Source organism: Glycine max, chromosome 10 (assembly GCF_000004515.6).
Source record: "Glycine max cultivar Williams 82 chromosome 10, Glycine_max_v4.0, whole genome shotgun sequence".
Classification (NCBI taxonomy): Eukaryota; Viridiplantae; Streptophyta; class Magnoliopsida; order Fabales; family Fabaceae; genus Glycine; species Glycine max.
Genome location: NC_038246.2, coordinates 1789771 through 1812298, shown reverse-complemented (window position 1 = coordinate 1812298; position 22528 = coordinate 1789771). Strand labels below are relative to the sequence as shown.

At 32.5% G+C, this 22528-nt stretch overlaps 3 protein-coding genes, 1 long non-coding RNA gene and 1 other non-coding gene across 6 annotated transcripts; 2 read left to right on the top strand and 3 right to left on the bottom strand.

Moving 5' to 3' along the window:
• The first annotated feature begins 5036 nt into the window (after positions 1 to 5036).
• On the top strand, positions 5037 to 5540 carry LOC106794875 (monothiol glutaredoxin-S6). The gene has a single exon (XM_014762788.3). The coding sequence runs from the start codon at positions 5116 to 5118 to the stop codon at positions 5401 to 5403; it is 288 nt and encodes a 95-aa protein (XP_014618274.1). The 5' UTR covers positions 5037 to 5115; the 3' UTR covers positions 5404 to 5540.
• Positions 5541 to 10222: 4682 nt separating this feature from the next.
• On the bottom strand, positions 10223 to 13441 carry LOC106794949 (uncharacterized). The gene is made up of 3 exons (XR_001383028.3): positions 13160 to 13441; positions 12943 to 13059; positions 10223 to 10614 (listed from the first exon to the last, which is right to left on the bottom strand). It is a non-coding gene; the product is annotated as an uncharacterized lncRNA (long non-coding RNA).
• On the top strand, positions 10805 to 11858 carry LOC106794948 (monothiol glutaredoxin-S1). The gene has a single exon (XM_014762901.3). The coding sequence runs from the start codon at positions 11226 to 11228 to the stop codon at positions 11541 to 11543; it is 318 nt and encodes a 105-aa protein (XP_014618387.1). The 5' UTR covers positions 10805 to 11225; the 3' UTR covers positions 11544 to 11858.
• Positions 13442 to 13475: 34 nt separating the features above from the next.
• TRNAR-ACG (transfer RNA arginine (anticodon ACG)) lies at positions 13476 to 13548 on the bottom strand. Its single transcript has one exon. It is a non-coding gene; the product is annotated as a tRNA-Arg (tRNA).
• Positions 13549 to 16367: 2819 nt separating this feature from the next.
• On the bottom strand, positions 16368 to 21414 carry LOC100807676 (BTB/POZ domain-containing protein At1g03010). Of its 2 annotated transcripts, none has more exons than XM_003536202.5 (4): positions 20933 to 21414; positions 19034 to 19100; positions 17491 to 18690; positions 16368 to 17007 (listed from the first exon to the last, which is right to left on the bottom strand). In XM_003536202.5, the coding sequence occupies exons 1-4, from the start codon at positions 21022 to 21024 to the stop codon at positions 16480 to 16482; spliced, it is 1887 nt and encodes a 628-aa protein (XP_003536250.1). In that variant the 5' UTR covers positions 21025 to 21414; the 3' UTR covers positions 16368 to 16479. The 2 variants fall into 2 exon arrangements, with proteins under 2 accessions (XP_003536250.1, XP_006588602.1); XM_006588539.4 differs by lacking the exon at positions 20933 to 21414 and adding an exon at positions 19197 to 19546.
• Positions 21415 to 22528: the final 1114 nt, after the last annotated feature.

The window sequence follows — 22528 nt, the reverse complement described above, 5'->3', positions numbered from 1 at the left end:
CTGAGTTAACCTTATAACATCAGCACTTGTTGCATTAGTCATTCTGTGAAGGCTCAGATGCATGCAGTTTTGTTGCCAACCCTACAACCGTTATCGAGGTTGACAAAATAGCAAATAGACAGGACACTGATTCAGCTGTACCAGCAGTGTTCATTGGAACAACAACTAATTAATAGGTGGTGCTGATGAACTCATAAGCCTCAACGTCCAAAACAGATTCACCACTGACACTCTAGGTTAGTTTTGTAGTAGAAAAATATAATAAACAAAGAAGAAGAGAGACAATACAATGTGGAGGAAATATAATGATTTTTTCTAAATCAAATTGTTCTCAGCAACAATATAATATATAGCAAAACAGAAATTAATCACTTATTAATTTTAGGAAAACTGAAAATTAAAAGTGACTTGCTCCTAAAGTATAAGAATCACTTATTAACTAAATTACTCCATAACTGAAACAAATAAAAATAAAATATGTAGTTACAAAAGTAATTTAAAGAAATTTAAACACTCTTCCTTGCTTTAGGAACTGTAAACTCCAATTCTTTGCCTGAAGAGTTCAAATTTGTTGATAGGTAGTGACTTTGTAAATATGTCAGCCAGTTGATCTTCAGATTTTTAGTAAATTAAGTTCACTTCTCCACTTTGCTTCATCTCTCTCAAAAAATAGAGCTTGTCGAAATGTTTAGTCTTCTCATGACACACTCGATTGTTTGTAATAGCAATGACTACCTGGTTGTCAACAAAAATTTTAGTTTTGTTTTTGTGTATCATAGACATCTCCTTCTCCATTGCAAATTTTCATTTTGAATCTTGTAGTGCTTCCTCACAGCTAGTAGGTTCATAAATTGCTACATTACATTTTTGATAGATGTCGGACAACAGCCTTTTTCCTCTAATTGGAAGGTCATCTTCTAATTCATTCTGCATAAGCTCTGTTGTTTGCTCTCCGGGATGATTGTCTCCACTATTGAGGAAAAACCCAACTATTTGTGAATTGTTCCAATCCCATTTCTAACCTTCATTGAAGTGCACATCTCTAGTGGCTGTCATCTATTTAGTTTGAGGATGACAGACTTTGTAGGCTTTTGAAACTGAACTGTAGCCCACAAAGATGCCCGAAATTGCTTTCTTGTCAAGTTTGTCACACTTAACCTATGGAACATGAGCAAAACAAACACAACCAAACACTTTAAGAAAGGTTAGTGAAGGCTTAAACTCATACCAAGCCTCAAATGAAGTTTTATCATTCAAAGCCTTGGTTGGAAGCCAATTTTGCATGAAAACAGTCGTATTAGCTACCTCTGCCCAAAATGTTTTAGGCAGCTACATCTCATGCAACATGCACCTAGCCATCTCCATCACGGTTTTGTTTCTCCTTTCACTAACTCCATTTTGCTCTGGAGTGTATGGAGCTGTGAGTTGATGTTCAATGCCAGCTTCTTCACAGAATTGATTAAACTTTGCTGAAGTATACTCCTTCCCATTGTCTGATCTTAGAAATTGAATCTTGCAGCCACTTTGGGTTTTTATCATGTTCTTGAACTTCATAAATACTCCAGCCACTTCATGCTTGAATTTTAAGAAAAAAATCCAGCACATTCTTGTAAAGTCATCTATGAAAAGAACAAAGTAGAGATTACCTTTTAGTGATGATGTTCTTTGAGGTCCTGCAACATCAATATGAATTAGCTGTAACTTTTGAGAGGCTCTCCAAGCTAATTTTGAGAATAACTTTCTGATTTGTTTACCAAATTGACAAGCATTACAATTTGATAAATTATAAGAAAATTCTGGTAAGCCTTTTGCCTAGTCCTTTTTTTTCATATCTAGCATTCTTTCAAGATGGCAATGACCCAATCTCTTGTGCCAGGGTTCCGTGGGTGTGACATGAGTGAAATAGGTTGCATGCTCCTCCTCTGTTGGATCAAATGAGAAACTTTTACCTCTTATTTTAACCTTTAGAACTTCCCGGCTAGCAACGTCACAAATAAGACAATGTTTATGTTCAAAGAACAATTTAAATCCCTTTTCAAGCAATTGACCTACACTTAGCAAGTTTTGGTCAATTTCAGATACATAAAGAACATATGATATTATTTTGGTACCTGAACACATTCAAATTGCAATGGTTCCTTTTCCTTTTGCAGAAATATAGTCACCATTCCCAATCCTGACCTTTGAGACATTAGTTGGCTTCAAATCCTTGAATAGAGTCTTATCATACGTGGTTCATACAACCACTATCAATCAACCAACATTCAGAAGTGCTCCTCATCGAATAACATGTTGCAGCAAAAATATAATCTTCTTCATCTTGCTCCACAACTTGGGCATTGGCTTTAGGTTGCTGAAATTTGCTTTTACAAATTACAGCTTCGTGTCCAAGCTGATTGCACTTACTGTACTTTGCATATGGTTTTCTCCAACACTTGAATGGTGGGTGACCCAATTTTCCGCAATGTTGACAAGGTGGGTAATTTTTCCTTTTTTCCTTACCTTTATTTTGGTTGTTTGCACCATTTTCATTGCTTGCTGGCTGGTTCTTCTTGAAATTTTTCTTTCTGCTGTTCTCAGAGTCATGATGCTTGGCTTGAAGTGCACCTTTAACCACACGATCTTCTCTCATCAGTCTTCATTGTTCTTGGGCTTGCAAAGCATGTACCACTTCTGCCAATGTGATCTTAGATAGATCCTTTGTGTTCTCCAATGAGACTATAGATGCTTCATACCTCTTCGGCATCGTTACCAAAATTTTTTCAACTATTCTGGAATAAGCAAAATTACCACCTAGATAAGTCTTCACTCTGATTATTTCTCTTGATACTAATTGTTAATTTTGTAGCAGAAAAATATAATAAACAAAGAAGAAGAGAGACAATACAATGTGAAGGAAATATAATAATTTTGTCTAAATCAAATTGTTCTGAACAACAATATAATATATAGCAAAACAGAAATTAATCACTTATTAATTTCAGAAAAATTGAAAATTAAAAGTGACTTGCTCCTAAAGTATAAGAATCACTTATTGACGATTAATCCATAACTGAAATAAAAAAAAATATGCAGTTACAAAAATAATTTAAAGATATTTAAACACTCTAGATAACATGCACAAACAGATAGCAAAGTACTTGAATTCAATTCCGCTAGCAGAAATCTTTGACATTGATTTGCAAATTTTATCACTGCAATCAATTTAATTAAGGACCATAATCTAATAGTTTGGTCCACGTAGAACTCCATATTTTTCACATGTTTAAACGTATTATTATCGTCACTAATAATCAGGAGAATATACGTACTCCTTCACATCTTAAAAAAATTTAAAATTAAACTTAAGCATAATGATTTAAATAACAAGTAGCAACAACCAGACGATGACAGATATAATGTCTAGCAACCTTAATGTGGTCCAATTTTGTATGCTGAAAAACGTATGCTGCTTCTGTGATCCAATAATCCTTGATGCGCTCTTCCATTACTTTTTTTCGCATATTTTCACACCTTTTTCTATTTTTGTTTCTTCCTTAACAGCTTTTACTACATATTCCCCTTATCAGATTATCCCAGGTCTAAAGGAACGAGAAATTGTGGTTGAATTGAGTTGAGTGAGGATTCCAATAGAAGTGTTAGCTTTGAGTTGTGGGAATAGCTCATTTATAAATAAAATAAAAATCCATAATTATGAAAAACACTAGTTTGATAAATAAACGGAACAAGAACAACATATGTTTACAAGTTAGAACGAACAATTTTTCAGTCCCAATTTGTTCCAGCCTCTGTCGACCTTAAAAATGCATTTTAGTTTTTGACAATATACTTAGCTATTTTAATTCCTTTTTCATTCAATCAAACAAAACTTAAGTTCAAACTTTAACACGATAAGTCATAGTCTTAGATGATCTTATTTTTTAATTTATCAGTACGTGCTGTTAATGCAGGCTGGTCATTTCGTGTTCTAGGGTTATAAAGAAGTACATGTCTTCAATCTTACACACGAGGAAGTTCTCTAATCGTGTGATATTGTTTTAGTTCACTACTTCATGTCTGGTCATCCGATACAAGACAAACTAGTATGTGATTTGAAAACATGTAGACTATTTAGATTGTTCTGTACTTTAAAAGCAATGTAACTGCCGAAGAGGAGTAATTTTAGAGCATTACAAAGTACAAACTATACCACTGTGGTGAGATGCATGTGGCATAATTAGACGGATATGGACAAAAATAAAATATGCCTCATGCACCACCATGAATCCTATTCTTGAAGAAGTCTTTGGATTCATTAGGTTTACGTTTACCTCCACAAATAGGCAACTTTTTTCTTTTTCTTTTTTTTATCAGCAAATAGGCAACTTGTTACCAATAGAACACATGCAATGCAGTACAAAAGCGCAAATATAGGGAATTAATCCAGTGAAATTTTCCTCGACGATCTTATTCATTTTCTATTAGGCCACCTTCAAAGGTGCTACTTATATTACTTATGCTTACCAATGAAGCACTGATACTTAATATTATCTTGCCAACTGGAGTTGTACTTGTACATATTAAGCATCTCTTAGAAAGTAGGTTCTTGTTTAAACATTCGGTTCTTAATTAACTTTTTTTAAGTCATTTAATATTAAAAAACTAATTGATAAAAATTTGTTATATGAAATTTATAATTAAGGATGTGAGATTATTTATAGGACTCATTTAGTAAAATTTGTAGTGTTAAGTTGAAAAAAATAGTTATTATTTTTTATATGTAAGAATCAAAGATAAATATCAAGAATTTATAATAGTTCATACACTCTATCAAATTAATTGAGTTAAAATGAAAAAAAGAGTTATGTTGTAAAATATAAAAAATTAGTGATATATAATGGTGGGACTCGATCACTTAAAATGTGTAAAAAAATTAAAGAGAAGTGCTGAAATGGAGATGCTCTTGTGATATCTTGGGCGACAATACAATCCTCACCACTATGAAACAAGTTATATATAGCCCTTTAACGGAACTCAGTTTCCACATAGCCAAGTCCAAAAACACTTCATATATAAGCTGATCCATTATCTAGCATTATTATTGCTTTATTAGCTATAGGTGTTTTCTAGGTGATCATGGACCTAATCACAAACATGGTAACTGAAAAGCCTGTGGTGATCTTCAGCAAGAGCACATGCTGCATGAGCCACTCCATCAAGTCACTGATACTTAGCTTTGGCGCAAGCCCCACAGTTTATGAGCTTGATGAAATGACAAATGGCCAACAGATTGAAAGGGAACTGCTTCAAATGGGGTGTCAGCCAAGTGTACCAGCTGTGTTTATAGGACAGCAATTTATTGGTGGCCCCCAAAGTGTCACGAGTCTGCATATTCGGAATGAGTTAGCACCACTGCTGCTCTAAATAATTAATATGCCAGGGCTATATGGATTCGAACCAAAAGTAATTAATTTCTACTAAATAAAAAGATTTTGAACTCTGGCTATCTGGTTATATACATGCCTTTGTTCTCTTACTAAAATAAAGTCACAATGCGTGGTCCATCTCATCTTAAACTTTATTTATTTCATATTTTAGTTTTCTTACTAGAAAATATTATTAGCAGTGTTATTGGTTTGAATTGGATCAATTATTAATTTTAGTTTTCTTATTAGAAAATATTAAATAAATAATAAGATATATAATAAACATTAAAAATATCTAATATCTCATCTACAAGTTATTAAATAGTTAATATTAATAAAATTCTTTTAATATAGACTATGTAAATCGTTTGATAATTTCATTTATATACCTTTACTGAAATTGTTAATAAATTATTATCTCTAACTAATCTATTTTTATAAATAAGTACAACTATAAGTGTATGATAATTTTATAAATATAGAAGACATAAAAATATAAATATGAGTAGTATATATTGTATTAAATTTATAATTTTTATAGACAAATGTGAGTTCAATTTCAATCGGATTGATTAGTACAATCTCAAAATCAAATAAAAAATCTAATTCAATCTAATTAAAAAATTTGGTTTTAAGTTTATTCCGTTTTTAATTTTTTAATTGGATCTTTCAGTTTTTATTGGATTCAATTGGTTTATATATGAATACTCTTACTGAGGTGTCAGAACTTCTGACTTCCTATTCAAAAAAAAAAAACTTCTAACTTCCTTTTTTAAAAGAATATATAAATGAACATTTGGCATGCAATTACTTTGATCATTTTTCATCTCTTCCATTTTACCAAAAACAGGTAGTTCTATATATTTAAGGAACCGGAAATTTAAATGGCTTATTAACATTGTATTGTTCTCTTTCATCTAATTTGAGATGATGTTTCACTCAAGTAATCTGCATGATATTTTGTTGTATGTAGTATAATGTTAGTTGGTTAGATGGGGGATTAGCTGATAGCCTTAGTTAGGTAGTTATTTTTTGTTATTATGTTAATAACAGATGATATGTATGTTAATTCTGTTTTCTGTTAATAAAATAACACTAATGCTTTCTGTTTTTAATTTCTGTTTCCACAATCAATTCATCTTCTTGATTGTAACATATTTTAATGTAAACATTTATTATCCAGATTACTAACAAACCACAATTCTAATTGAAGAACTCTAAACACCTCAAGAACATCTAAGTTCTGTCCTAAATTTTACTTGAAATTTCATCTCGGCTGACATATATGTTACTACTCAAAAGGTGTAATTTATGATAAAATCATCTAACCTAAGCTTATATGCAATTTTCAACTATGACAGAAATGTACTTATGCAGTGATATCTGAAATAATATAGATGAGTAGAAAAAAGAGGAATTGATGTATATATATATATATATATATATATATATATATATATATATATATATATATACACACACACGGAACATCGATCTGTTGCATGCGTACGTGTTCCAATCAGGTTCATACTTACGTGTATTCTTGTGCAACAATAATTAGCATGCGTGAACCTAGCGGCAATGTATATATTATCGTCATCTTTCCGTTTTCCTTTTTGAATGATGATGTCGCGGACTACTCTTAGTTGTTCAAAGTAAATAAGAACGCATGATGAACAAATCTGTACATAAACATAAGGAGTTCTTCAGTACAGTGTTGTTAAAATCAGAATGTACTAGTAATGTCTTAAAAAGGATATAAACAAAACATCTTAACAACCTAGAAAACTCTCATATTGTTATCACTATTAGAGGGTTATAGTTAAAACCCTTTCTGTTCACCAAACACCTATGACCAATCTTAAACTTTTTGGCTTGGTTGATATTTTGCTCTCCCTTTGGAGCCTGCTTTTCAGTCCTCACTGCACCCTTTCTCACAAAGTAGGATATTTCTACCAATTTGCAAAAGACACGTGTTCTCCTAACATTTTAAACGTTTGGAAAGAAAAATTAGTTCAATTCCTTTCAATGAAGAAAAAAAAAACTAATTGGATTCTTGTCTATTACGACAAAAGATTGAAGTGAATGGAAGGGTATCATAGGTGCGTGCTTGGTTTTTAACCTGAGATCTAAGTTTAATGTAAAATCACGTCCAGCTCAACACCAAAAACAACTATTTGTTGTGTTGGATAGCCGTGTCTAACTTGTTTACAAACACATTACTTGTCTTAATCAAATATTTCACCTGTGAAAGATGATTCTAGATAAATTATTCTTGTGTTGTGGTTGAGATATGCTCGTTTTATTAGATAGAAAATGGTGATTGCCAAAATAAAAGAAGCAAAAATAGAGATTTTTTTTTGTTGCCTTATTTGGTTAATGTTGAAAAAATATGATTTCAATGTGCTTCTATTCTATAATTAAGGGATTAAATAGCATTGAGCAGGGTTTTAAAGTGTGGTCGCAGCTGCGATTTTGTCGCATTTATTTATATTGTATATGGACAAATTCGGTCTACAATCAAAATTATAGTTGCAGAGACTGCAAAAACCTTGATGTTGTGATTGAATCACCGGTAGACCATTTTTTTAAAACAAATTAATAGAAGCATTAATCATTGTGGTAAACTAAAACCGTGAAACACCCATCAGAAGTGTGTTTCCACTCTACTATATCTTCGCCTGCATCAAGACAGCGTTTGAACAGCAAGGATTATTAGTGTTACAGACATTTTCTGGAAGCCACACACTTAGCACCTCAACATTCCATCCTCCACTTGGGGAGAATTCAAATCCTAGCTTTAAAGTTAATTAATATTAGATTATTTAACTGGAATATAAGAGCCCAAGGAAGAAGGATTTCAATTGAATTTACAACTTAAGCAATCAATTCACATCTTTCAAGAGCATATGAACATCTATGGGTTGGCATTTAGCAAATTTCATCAACTAGTATATAGAATCTTGAAATTTACTTTGTATGTTAACAATTATGCTTGGGTCAAACAAAAATCCGGGGCTCTGCTTCATTAGCTTTGTCAGTCTCTAAATAATTGCTAACATACAGAGTAAATTTCTTACACTTTGCCAAAGCAGGCATTGGAAAAACTCTTGTAAAATAATTTTGAAGAATTACTTTTTAGGAGAAAATAAAAAATAAGACTTGTTTGTAAGTATTAATTTTTTTAAAAAATAGAGATGAAAAAGTTAAAAAAAAATACTCGGTAAATTTATTTTGAGAATATGTTTCCTTGTTTTCTAATATCCTTCTATGCATGTTTCCTTTTTCTAGAATTAAAAAAAAGAAGTTAAAATAGAAACAGTCTGTAGTTGTTTCTGTTTTTCAATTTTAAAACAATTAATAAGAAATTTTAAAAAGTAGCTACACAAAAAGATTTTTTGTTTTTTCATTTTAAAAACAAAAATTCATTTTTAAAATTGATATCAGACAAGACTTTAGTCTCCAAATAACTCTGCTTCACAAGCCTCACAAGTTTCAAAGATTATAGGAAGCCTATAAAAAGTTTCAAAATTTTATAATTAAGAAGAATGTTAATATTAATTAGAAAACCAAAACCTTGTGGATTTACAAGTTTCTACTATGCTTATGCACATTTAATCGCTGTAATATGCAGATAGTCACTTGGTTAGTTCAAATGACAACATTATGAGGATCAAGTGACCTTTCGCTTTATTTTTGAGCCGTTTATATGTATTGTGGAACATCCTAAGATATAGAATTTGGGACAAGGAGCCAAGGGGTTGTTTTTCCAAGCTGTAGCCACGTGTTAAATTCTGTTGCTAGAAGAATATGAATAATGTCTACATACGACAATGTAATTTTAATGTTATCTTGAAATGGAATGCCTGAGAAAGAAAGGAAACATTTAATTGGATGCATATCTGAATTGAGATTACAAACTCTCAGTTTTTTCTCTTTTTTAAGCGCAATCAAATAGCAAAGGAATCGCCTCTTCTTTTATGTATTCCCATTGCAAATAATGACAACAATTACTGACATTGTGTGGAGGACCTCCTTCTCTTTACTAACCGAGCATTAATCCATTTACGTTATTGTTATCTGAATGGTATTTTAAACGTAGGAAAATTCACCAACAAGCATATCCTCTATCTACATGCAAGGCTGTTTTAACTTCCTGATCAAACTTTGCTATATTCTTTGTTGTGTTTGCATTTCACAAATATTCAAAAAGGTTTAAATATATTGTTCATCTATATAAGTTTACACTTTTTCAACTTTGATGATTTTTTTTTCATTTTTTATCCATGCACGTTTGCATTTTTTTCAATTTTATCCTTGTATTTTGTTTTATTCATTTTTAGTCCCTCTAAATTTGGATTTTTTTTCAATTTTGGTCCTTGTAAGTGTTAACTTACAAAAACTAAAAATGAAAAAAGAGAATCTTAAAAGACAAACGAAAAAAATACAAACTTATAAAGATTAAAAATGAATAAAAAATTATAGGAAAAAAAAAACATATTTAAGCCTATTCAAAAATCAATGATGAACTGAGTTACCTATAAAATAGAATTTGAGCTTTCCTTATTAGGCTTCTGTATAAGATTAAAGTTGTCTTGAAAAGTTTCTAATGACACCAATCAACAAAAGATGCCTAAGAAAGGGTGATGGATCCTTATAAAGTTTACTAGAATAATCGGGGAAGCAAAAAATATAAACCTACCATCCAATACTTTTGTATTTGCACCACATAATATTGATATTAATCCAGTTAAATAACTCAATGAAAAACGATCCATAGAATCGACGATTGAATGGAATATGCCACAGGCTTGTGCTAAGTTTGCCACTGTTTGATAAAATTCATATGCTCTAAAGCACAGAACATCTTCTCAGCATCTTCCCCTGTATAGTACAATGTGGGAAAATGTAAAAATTGGTGGGCACCCAAGGGTAGCGTTTTCTGACCCCATTTTCTATGCGATCCTTGTGTAGATTTTCATGATATATTTGGGCTAGATTAGCAAAAATAGGCATATCCTATCGGGCATATATTACCTTTCAATCAGCATCTTCTCCCTCCAAATATCTCTTCTATCATCTCTTCTATCGGGCATATATTTGGTATTTAAAGTCTATGCTAATCTTGTTAAGAAATTAAGTAGGTGTTTGTATTCCAATCTGAATCGTACATGCAATGCATCACATCCCCATCCAACAGTTGTAGCTTCTAGAAAAATCAAATATAAAACATAAGTCTCTCTTAGTAAATGCAAAACCAAACATGCTATAAAAGTTGCTAATCCAACAGCTCTCCAATTGTCCATATTCCATGTAAACACAGGCAACTAAGCATTCTGTCATGTGAAAACGAGGGAAAAATTAATGATTTAGCCTTATCCTGAGGTAGTTTTCACAATGCAGTCTGAAATTTAATGTATTAATATTCCATGACAAATTAGCATTTGCAAATGATAGAGCTACAAACATAACAATAGGTACATAGCCACAATCATGGGTTGGATACAATGAGGCAGCAATAAGTTACTCCTCATTCACTTTGCTAATAAAGCATATGGGTGGTTACCATCAAGCAATCAAAGAGGGAATATAGGGAATCCACTAATGACAAAACTTTTAGAACATCTATTCTTTTTCGGATGTTATTCTACATACTATCCGGTGTCATCTACCAGAATAAACCAGCTGAAGCTAATATAAATAGACCTTCTCTAGAGCTTGAGTTCAACAGAGCAAAACAAAAACAATTTCAAGCCAATTGTACCATTAGTTAAGAGTTTACCAACTCTTACTCCTTTTAAATACTCATATTTTGTAGCAATGGACTTGCTGGCAACTTTGACTGCTGACAAGCCAGTGGTGATCTTCAGCAAGAGCACTTGTGCCATTAGCCATTCTGTGAAAGCTCTCATATGCAGCTTTGGTGCCAACCCTACGGTTATCGAGATTGACAAAATGACAAATGGTCAGCAAATAGAGAGGGCACTGATTCAGGTTGGTTGCCGCCCAACTGTACCAGCAGTGTTCATTGGACAACAACTTATAGGTGGTGCTGACGAAGTCATATGCCTCAACGTCCAAAACAGGCTTGCCCAGTTGCTTTTGAGGGCTAGAGCTATATTTATCTGGAGTTCATAGCCATGCAATGCAAAATCACCTCAGAGGATCAAACAAGAGGCTCTAATCTTCTTAAAGCTAATAATATTACTACATAGTTCCTAGCTATGACTACTATATATCAGAAGGTTTAGTAACAGAGCTTCTAGTCTGTTTGTACTCTTAATTCTTCGTTTCTTGTTCTGGTGCACTATGTCATTCTCAATTTTTGTATAATGTAAGTCAAGCCTATGCTAGACATGACTGTCAGCCATGGCATGCACGTGTTATCAAATGCAACTATGCAAGGCTCAGTTATAAAATGAAATATATTCTGATTTTCATAAAAACGGGCATTTGGAATTTGGGTAAAAATTTTAACTTGATATCAGAAAATTAACAAATACGCACCCTGCATAGAAGGAAAAAAATAATAAAAATGATGGTGTAATTTTTTAAATAACATAAAGACTGGATATGACTCAGACAAATCTAAAGAAATGACATATAATGAAATTGTTTGTATTGAATTGTACTTGTTTAATAAATATATTAAAAATAGGTATCTCAATTCCAAGTACAAGATTAACGATGTATTTTAGTTTATTAAACCAAACCTATAAAGCCAACTCAGGTTGCTTGTTCCATGCACAAGCACAAGTTATAGTGTATTCGGTTTTTCATTAGGAATCTCCAAAATATGATATGAGCAAAAGTTATGACAATCAGGCTTGTACTCAAATCATAAATTAAGACTTTAAAAAGGAAAAAAGAAAAAACATGCACTTAACCACCGAAAGCTTCTTATTAACGGAAAGAAAAAGAAAATAAAGTTAACAAAATCCATGCAAAGAGTTTTTCGATTTGAAATATGAATAAAAAGTAGTTGATCAAGTAAATCAGCAGTATTAATAATTTGTGTAGGTTATGTTTTACTCCCTCAAGATTTCTTTAGATTGTAATCTTCAAATAAATAAACAAACAAAAGTCACTATAAACCAATTCAATTTAGTAAGATATGATTATTTGCACAATACATGAAATAATTTTTAGAGTTGAATGACTATGCTCTAACAATATAACAGTGTCATCCATAATCCACTGTTGGTATGACTTTTAGTAAATAGTGATTAGATGACGGTATAAAATTGTTGTATTCATGGTGTCGATGCATAGTCATTTTTTCTCTAATTTTTATACCAAAGTGGTGTAGCTACGACGTTAATCACCATCTTCTATACAAAAATGTTGTCATGCACCACAAATTCTTCTTAATAAGGATGGTTGCAGGACACCAAAACAAAAACAATACTGATTTTTAACCGTTGTCATAGGGGAGAATAGCATAACTTCCTCATACATATTCCTAGATTAATACGTGGGTAACGTGGTGAATGGAGAAAAGAAAATAAAATACAAACATCACATTCACAAGCAGAACCTGATGTCTAGGAATCCATAGTCCCCACTGTGATGCCAGGAACTGACCTCGCACCACCCACCATCTGCACTAATAGTGGGAGGGAGGACCAACAATAATTCAGCTTCAAAATGTTGCCTTCATAATATACAAATGTTACAGAACACAGTGTTGAATATCAACAATTCGCGTCACGGTTGACATAAATAAAACAATAAATTGAGTTACAATGACATACCAATATGCTTCAACTAAATTGGTTTGGTCCTGTACTTGATTGATACTAATGTAACAAAGCACATGCTATTGGGGATTGGGGGAAAATTTCAGAATGGGACATACCCAAGTGGCAAGATGGAATCTTTATCAGGTCTCAGATATAGGAGAGAACAGATGAAGTTGGAATTACGCTGAAAAATGACGCCGTTATCTCTACGCTACGCTCCTAGCCCTAGATCGTTGCCTGAAGCACTGAACTGATACGACGTCGTGACTTTCCATTTAAAAGTTAAAAAATAATACTGATTTTTAACCGTTGTGACTTTTTAAGAACTCGACTCCACTGGGGATCGAACCCAGAATCTCTGGTTCCGTAGACCAGCGCCTTATCCATTGGGCCATGGAGTCTTCTGTTGGTATTTTTTTCCTAATAGTATTCATATAGTATTTTTTATTCAATTAGAGATATGCTAAATTCTTGATAAAAGCACGGATTACAGAAAATTGGTAAAGTATATACTATTTCATTCAAATACAATATAAATATAGCTCCGCCACTCATTTCAATTCTCAATATTTTGCTTTTCTTTTTTTATTCATAAGTATTTTCTGAAACACTTTGTTGTCATATTTATAGCATGTTTGGAAACTATGTGAATGGATTCTTCTCTAAACTCCAAAGCATGTGTGAAGTCATGTTTAGTTAAATACTCATTTTCTTCCATTAAAGATGTATTTTCTTTTGGGATTTTTTTATTACTTTTTATGTAGGTTTGAAAATATAATATTTTCTTCTTAATTAAATTTTTAAAAATTATTTGTATGCATTATTGATTCACATAAAGTATTATTCTTTTATTTTGTTTAGTTTTTATTTTGATAATAAAAGGTGAATATGTCAATGACATAAGAATAAAAAAATTATTTCATAATTCAACTTTTAACTTCTTGCTAAATTGTATTTTTAATTTTAAAAAATCATTCTTAAAAATATAATTATATACTTTAACGCAAAACCCACATTAAGCAATCAACTGTTTGTTTGGATGGTATGTCTAATTTTTCTTAAGGAAAATCTGAATTCGAATTCTATGGATTGAAAATAACTTACTGGAAAAATTAATTTCAATTTACTATAAATATTTACAATTTGAATAGCATCTTCTCTTATAAAAAAATGTAACTTTAGACAGAAAGGGAAAAAAAAATACTACATCAATGATTTTTGGACAGATCATAAGTTACTCGTACTACTCATTCGAGAAAAAGTAATCTATGATGATGAATTTGGTAGGATATACTCCCTTCAACCCATGATGGTACAGGTTGTACACACTTTTATTGAGGCGCAAGCTCGAGCAGAACGTCATACTTGAAAGGAAAGACCTTTGATAAGTGATTGCATACTGAAAGGGAGAAAAACGTGAAGCATTTGTTGCATAAAAATATAATAATATCTGCCTACAGCCTATTCCAGTGTGTGTGTGTATATATATATATATATATATAAAAGATAAAATAATAACGTAAATAGATTTTTATTCATGAATATATAATTTGTTGACAAATGTGTCTCTAAAAAATATAAATGTAAAATTTAGTCTTTGAAAGTGTTAAAAATACAACAAATATATTCTGTCGTCATAAAAAAGTTGTCTATATGACATAAACGATAAATTTGTCATAAAATTAATTGTCAACTTGCTCATGATTAGATTGGACGAGAATGTTAGTAAAATATTATTTTTGGACGTAAATGTCAATAGTATTTTGTTGGATGAAAATGTCAATATTTTTTCTTGAAAGAAATTATCACTAATTTTTTTAACCTAAATGTTAGTACGTTCCATTGGACCAAAATGTTAATTACCAATATTGGACGAAAATATCAATAATTTTATTTTTTAGGGACAAAGTATAATTTTATGGTAGATTTTCATCATTTTTTATCGTTATAAATATAACGTCACAATAATTATTTAAAAAAATATTTTGACAAACATAATTTAAAACAAACATAATAATATCAATAATTTTGATTATGAACCATAATTTATCTATCATAATATAAATTATCCAAAATATATTGTCCAAAATATAAATCTTGTATTTTGCAACTTAAACTTGTTGTCCTTGTTGGTTTTCTTTGTTTTGCAAACCTCCATGTCGTAGGGAATTGCAGTACTTTTCTCCAGTTCTATACTAGCAGAACTTTTCAGAATGACATATTTTGTAGTAAGGAAAGGGAGTCACTTGACAATCTTCTAACATTGATATTCTTTTCACAATCTTTTTCTTCTTTATTTCCCTTTTCCCTAAATATCATCTTTCCTGCTTTGTTGCTACGTTGCTTCCTTGAGAGCTTGGAATGAATAGATCCTTCAACAACTCATCAATAAATACTTATTGGCTATTACCCTCTAATGCTTGATTGTAAGGAATATGCATACATATTAATCTTAACCTCTCAGATTTATTGAGGAAGAAGTGAGAGGTCTTTTCAAAGAAGCGTGAAGAAGAAGAACAGTCAACATTTGGCAAAGGAAGCAATGGAAGTGTGCGAGAAGAACTACGGCCAGCGTTACAAAATGAAAGCATCTAAATTACATGATAAATATGTTGTTATGTTTACAATTAGATATGATCTTCACTCTTTTCAGAAACATATTTATTAATAAATTATACATTCAAAAATAAAAATAACTATTTATCTTAAAATAATCCGTGAGCTCCTAATATTAAGGATGTGAAAATGACGCTACTCTAAAGTCTATATATCAAAATGGAACAGGAGTCTGTACCAAAAAAATATGGAAAGGAAGTTGGAAATAATCATGACAAATTAATTTTGTCACATGTCATTATATATATAAATAAATGGAATAGGAGTTGGAAATAATCATGGCAAATTTTGTCACGGGTTACATATATAACACGGTTTCTCACTTTGTACACGCAATGATTCTTTTATAACATTTGTCCTCACAGAAATTACCTGTTTATGATTTCGATAACTCTTTACATTATATAGCATTATGATGTTTGAGAAAACAAGTCAAAAATTCGATGTTTCAAAACTGTTCTCTGGTCCCCAGTGTTTAGCTTTCTATAGATATTATAATATATATGAATGTTGTAAAAATTCTCAACCAGAGGTTAGTAGTTTAATTGAGCATAGTCCACCCAAGGTTTGGTCACCAAACAAATTAACCAAGGAGCAAGCATTACTCAAAAAACAAAAAACACTATTCACTGGAAATTCAATATTAGTGACCATCACTGCATGCATCATACATATATACTATACATTAATTCTGAAAATGTACACATATTTTGGAGTCATGAAACTGAGTGACGCCTTCTCTTAGGAAAAGGGAAGCGACTCTCAGAACCTGGCTTAATACTGTTAATCCGAAACATAGCATTTAGCTTGCTTAGTTTTTTGGTGAATGATTTGAATAGCTTGTTGGCAGGGTGAGACCTCACTAGCTCCTGCTTCATGTTGACATGGTCTTTCTCCAAGTCAGTGAGCCTCATTCTCATTCTTGCAACTTCTAGCTTCAGCTCTCGGTTCTCCCTTCTCACTGATGCATAGTTGTCTCTCGGAGAAATGGCTCCACTTCCTGCACCACTCCCTGAGCGTTGAGGGAATGGACCATTAAGTCCTCCTCCAAAGAACAATTGGTTGTGCCCTCCATTCATGGCATTGCGGAGCCTTATTTGCTCAAAGTATAGAACCTGAACTGCCATCTGCACTGGTAGCCTTTCATTCTGTGCTGCATGGCTGCATGCTTCTTGAGACATTTTCTGGCAATCAATGGTTTTGCATAGCCGGTACCGTTCTGAGTCCTTTATGTTTGGATGAACCTATATATAAAAATAATAATAGAAAATCAACAAATTGGTAACTAGAACCATGAAAGGTTAAATTTTTGCTTCAATTCTGTTGGAGTACAAATGATAGAAATGAAAAGAAAATACTACATAAATAAAAAGGTTCAACACTATATAAGTGAAGGAAAGTCCCATAAACCAGATACTTAAGGTTTTTGATTAAAGTGTAATGTCAAATTCACTTATGTGATTTTTGTCCGTTGATGTAAATCTCTAAACCATACATTTACTAGAAATGACATAGTTTAAGTCTCTAATCATATACTAAAAATTATAACATGTGTTTCTATCAAAATGTAAATTTTTATGGAAATTAAAACCGAATTTTGAAAAAGCTTGAAGGACAAAAGGAACACATTTCACTCACTAGCAAATAACAAAAATAGTATAGTTTAAACTTTAGAGAGATTAAGAGTCGTAATAAGATGGTAGTGAAAGGGAGAAGCAATTTCTCACCTTAAGGAAGATATCAACAGCTCTATAGAGCCCATCACTCACAATACGTGCATGATCTGGAAGTAGTTCAGCAAGGGATATGAACTTTGATGGCAACAAGTTTGGGTCTAGTGCCACTTCAGCAAGATAGTTGTCCATTAATTTGGATACCTTTAGAATTGAGCTTTGTTTTGGAGATCCGGGGCTGTCAAAGTCATAAACCATTTCACTTTCATCTCTCAAGTGACCATTATTATCATCTTCATCCTCCTCATCCAAGTTCAGAAAATTGGAAAAAATCCTCAAAATTGAATCCGTGTCATAAATAGCCCCATGTGTGTTTTGATGTGAATTTGTTGCGATTAGGATGTCTTCAAGAATAGCCTGGTCAAGTTGTAGACCAATCCTTTTCTCCAAATCAGATCTGCAAGAAGTGGATGCTGATGCAGCTATTGCAGCTTTCAACAAACTTGAGAGAAATGCCATAGGAACTAGGCTTTTCCTTGATTGAGTGGGTAGTAAGCCAGCTATTGCTTCAACAATGACTCTTTGTTTCTTTTGTACTTCCAAGTCAGGAAAACATGCTTTCACTGCTTGGTGGTCCCTAACAATCCCTTGAAGGGAATTATGTGCATAGTTTATCAAAATTTTGCTGATCATGTCTTGTTTTAGTCCCTTTGACTTCACTGCAGACAAAACTCTTTGGAAGAAATCAAGGCTAAGAACATTGAGAGATTTCCCCCACCATTCTGAGGGTGTTTCGGGTTCCATGTTTGAGGCGGTTTTAGAAGGGAAGTTGTGGTCCAGTTTTTGCAAACCAGTGGTGAGTTGTTCTTTACATGCATTGCTTGCAATTGCATTGATTAGTCTGCTGACAAGGCTAATCTCTTCTGAAATGGGAACAAGAGATTCACAACGGTGAAGAACAGATATTGTGTTTGATATATTTGGGAGCACTGTCTCCTTTAGATATGCTTCGGCTTGCGTCTCCAAGTTTTTCTCTGCAAACTCTTCTGTCATTTCTAGGAAATGCGCTACACATTTTAGCATGGCAACATTGGAGAGAGTGAACTCAACATTGATCCCATAACAGAATTTGGCAGCCAGCTCAAATGCCTCTGCACCACCTGGCAAGTTTGGGAGACTAATGCGCGAAACTTTTGAATCTTTTGTTTCTAACAACATTTTCCGAAGCCTTCCACTCCTGGAAACAAGAGGAAACTGTAGAGAAAAGAAAAATACAAACAACTTAGGACCTGCAGTATCATTTTTCTCCTTTTTGTTGTTTTTTCTTTTTAAACTGATTCATGAAAAATATAGCATTATATTCATGATTATAATATTACTAGCTGTTAATGTCTAGTCTAGTGTACTAATGTTGAGCTTGAAATTTTCTTCAAAGGTGTTACTCATGCATAAACAATCAATATTCGTACATATGGTTGGTATATTCTGCACAGAAATATATATGTCATTTATTTAACAATTAATACCTACGAGAGTGAAAGAATACTATGCTGAATATGAAGTAACTTATTAGAAAGGCAACTTGTAATTTCTTTACCTTGTGAAGTGCAAAGCTTGAAGCTCCTACTTCGATGGTGAGATCACTAGAGACATCAGATATTGGCCTGTAATTTACAAACCTGGCTGAATTATTGCATGGCGTAGACATGGATGATATTTCAATATAAAGCAACAACTGCAGCTATGCATATTACTACTACCAAAATGAAATTATCAGAGAACTTGAAAGAGTCTTTTGCTGCAGCATGTATGTGCAATTAAAATGTACAAGATGGAATTAAAACTTTGTGTCTTGTACACCACACACTCGAAGACAATGTAATCTTCCAAGATCAAGTACGTAGGTCAGAATGGCCCCCAACTCAATAAATACAGAATGAGTGGGACTACTTTAGCAGTACCTCAGACAAATCCGACTACACGAGCTTTAAGTCCAATTTAATATTGCACGATTGCTTATATTGTGGAACCCATTAATACAAATCATTGACCAGTGACCACCCCATGTAAAGAAAAGAAAACCATTTGAGCCACACATGTAATGTCATGTTGATGTCTAAGCCTACTCTCTTATATCTTCTTAGAATTTGGATTTGGGATCGTTATATTACTAATAAGTGTTAAATCTCCAAGGTGACTCATGAGGCCTAACAATAATTATCAGGATAAGTTTTGATATTATCTTGACATCTTATTTAAAGTAAAACTTAATTCAATCTTAAAAATTAACTCATAAAGTGAAAATTGTCCATCACTTTTTATATATATATATATATATATATATATATATATATATATATATATATATATATATATATATATTATTTTGATCAATCACGTGTCAACGTGAGATCTCGGCCAACCAAAACTTTTTTCCGATAGTCGGTGAGCTCTTATTATTACAGCATTCCCGTACTCATTCAAAACTCTTCAAACATATCCATTGGTGCTAAAGATAACAAAAGCATGAGAATAATTGACAGACAAACATGAATTGGCGTTTTCATAGAAGACAGATCAAGATTGGGCATTCACCACGCAGCACCATACTGTTGTCTAGTTAGTACAGGAACATGACTATACATCAAAGTCAAGGTTACATGTTACAGCTTTATCTATACCTATCTATCTCAGAGTATAAATTGTACCATGAAAGCTAAGAGTGCTACTTTCTACCATAAAATTTGCACAGGTTGTGAGAAGGACCATGTCAGATTACAAGTTGCGGGAAATTAGAATTTGAATGAATACAAAAGAGATGAACACACACGAGCAATACGACAAGACAAAATGAAAGTTTCCCAGGCGATGTTCCTACTTAAAAACTGAACTTTCACAATCCTATAGGAAAAGGACACTTAGACCCACCAAAAGCTTGATACCGCTGAGAATTAACCTTGGGAGTGCCCTGAACCATCAAGAGCCTTTTGCGTTTCAAGAGTGGACAAATGCATTACCATGTCATGAATCATTAATCCCAAAAACTTAAACCGATAGGTGACACACATGAATATATGGTTTTATAGTTTTCCTAACGTGGAGCACTTGAATCCAATTATGTGTTCAAAATCTAATTATAGATATTTGAAAATGACTATACAAGGAAAAATAAAAGGATCTGTTTAAGTTTATAGTGGGTCATTAGTTCAATTTCTAGAAGTAACTCTCCTGTCATTTACAAGAAATTAAAGCATTAGTGGCAAAATTTTCCTCACTAAAATTTTATAGTCAAATTTTTAAAAATTACATGTAAATTGCTTTATCATTATTGTTTGTACACATTTATTCACTTTGCCTTATGAAAGGAAAAATCACCCTTATGTTTCATAAGGACATTAAGGAGAAACAATCAGGATTTCAAACAACACTTAATTCAACCAAAGATAATGAAAAATAAAAAATTAAAAAACATACTCAAGAAGATGTAGAATATTACCACTCAGTGGCATGCCTTATGCTTGAACTTGGACGAAAGGTCCTCTTCCCTGAGATGCTAGTCTTCAATTCTCCAACAGTGACCACTCCCATTTCAACAAAACTTAGCAATTATGATCACTGTACCCCACTAAAAATTGTCACTCTGAGTGAGGTGACTGATATGCTACCCTTCTATTCCATGTCAGTTAATTAAACCAAAGCCACTAGAAAGCTCTGCATCATTTCTCTTGGGAGATTCTTGTGGAGGAGTGAAAGTCACATGAACTCATGCAGTGCTAACTAAGGGAGGGAAGGATGAGAGGAAGGTGGTGGTTTTGAAACATACTTTATGAGTGTTTATAATGATTTTAATCTAAAAGTCAAGGAAAACGCAGGTGTGCTTGCACTTTTCGGTGGAAGGTAGTGAGCAAGTGGACTTTTTTATTTCTTTTAATATGGTTTTTGACTTAAGAAATTGCAGGAATCCGGAAGCCTTGCACTGCTGTTGGGTGCTGTAATAATGGCTAGCCAAAGCTACACACATAAATTTAGCATAAATTAACTCCTTTATTATGTGTAAAGACCACAAAAGTGGAAAATCTAAATGATGACTTGGATTACATGATACAATGAGAACCGTGCTATATTAGACATGATTAGCTCAGATACGTACGTACTATGTTTTTGACTTAAGTAACGGAATTTTTTTGCCTGATGCAACATCTGATGTAAAATTCCAATTCCATTACTTCAAAGTGATTTTGCAAGTAGTAGATGTGTTTTTTTGCAAACCTAGGCTATGTTTGGATTTTCGTTCAAAATGCGGTGCAAGAATTCTAAGATAAATCTAATGGTCCACAAATTCAGTTTTGCAAAACAAATAGTCTGGATGTTTTTGCAAACCTCATTTTGTCCCAAAAGTCTGTTCGCAACAATAAAATAAACGTGCACCTAAACATTGACTATTGAAGTTTAGTGCATTGTCTAAGTCAGAAAAGAAGGCCAAATGAGAACTTGCGTAGTTGTGTCATCTCCGGAACCAAATCACCTATTCTCATTTCCTATCCCATTGTCCTTTTTCAATTAAACTTGAAAAAAAAAATAAAACTAACAACCAGAGTGTTACTTTTTAACCATGCCTTACTTTTAATTAGAGAACAGGAAAAGGACACAAATTAGAGACAGGTGAATGTAATAGCTCCAATTGTGTACGTATTAAATGAATATTAGTTCATGATATAGATTTATTGACATTAATGTGATCATCACAACTACTCAATGTGACAACTGTGGGAACAATAATGGTTTTAGATTGCATCGATCCGGTATCCATGATTAGGCCATCAAATTTTTATTGTATGGTAGGTAATCAGCAATTTCATACGTTTTGATTAAGTGAGTGTGGTCTTCATTTAATTCAATCACTTTGTGTTTGATAATTTTGTTTCATAAAGGATCAATTTATCTGAGCCAAAGTTACAGGCTTTACAGCTTCTCATTCCAAAGAAAATAACTAATAAGTACAGTTGGCAGGTGGTCCTGTCCTATGTAACTCTGAAATTTTATTCCTATCTAACTAGAGGGAACTAAAAGCATGAAGCAGATTAGAATCAAA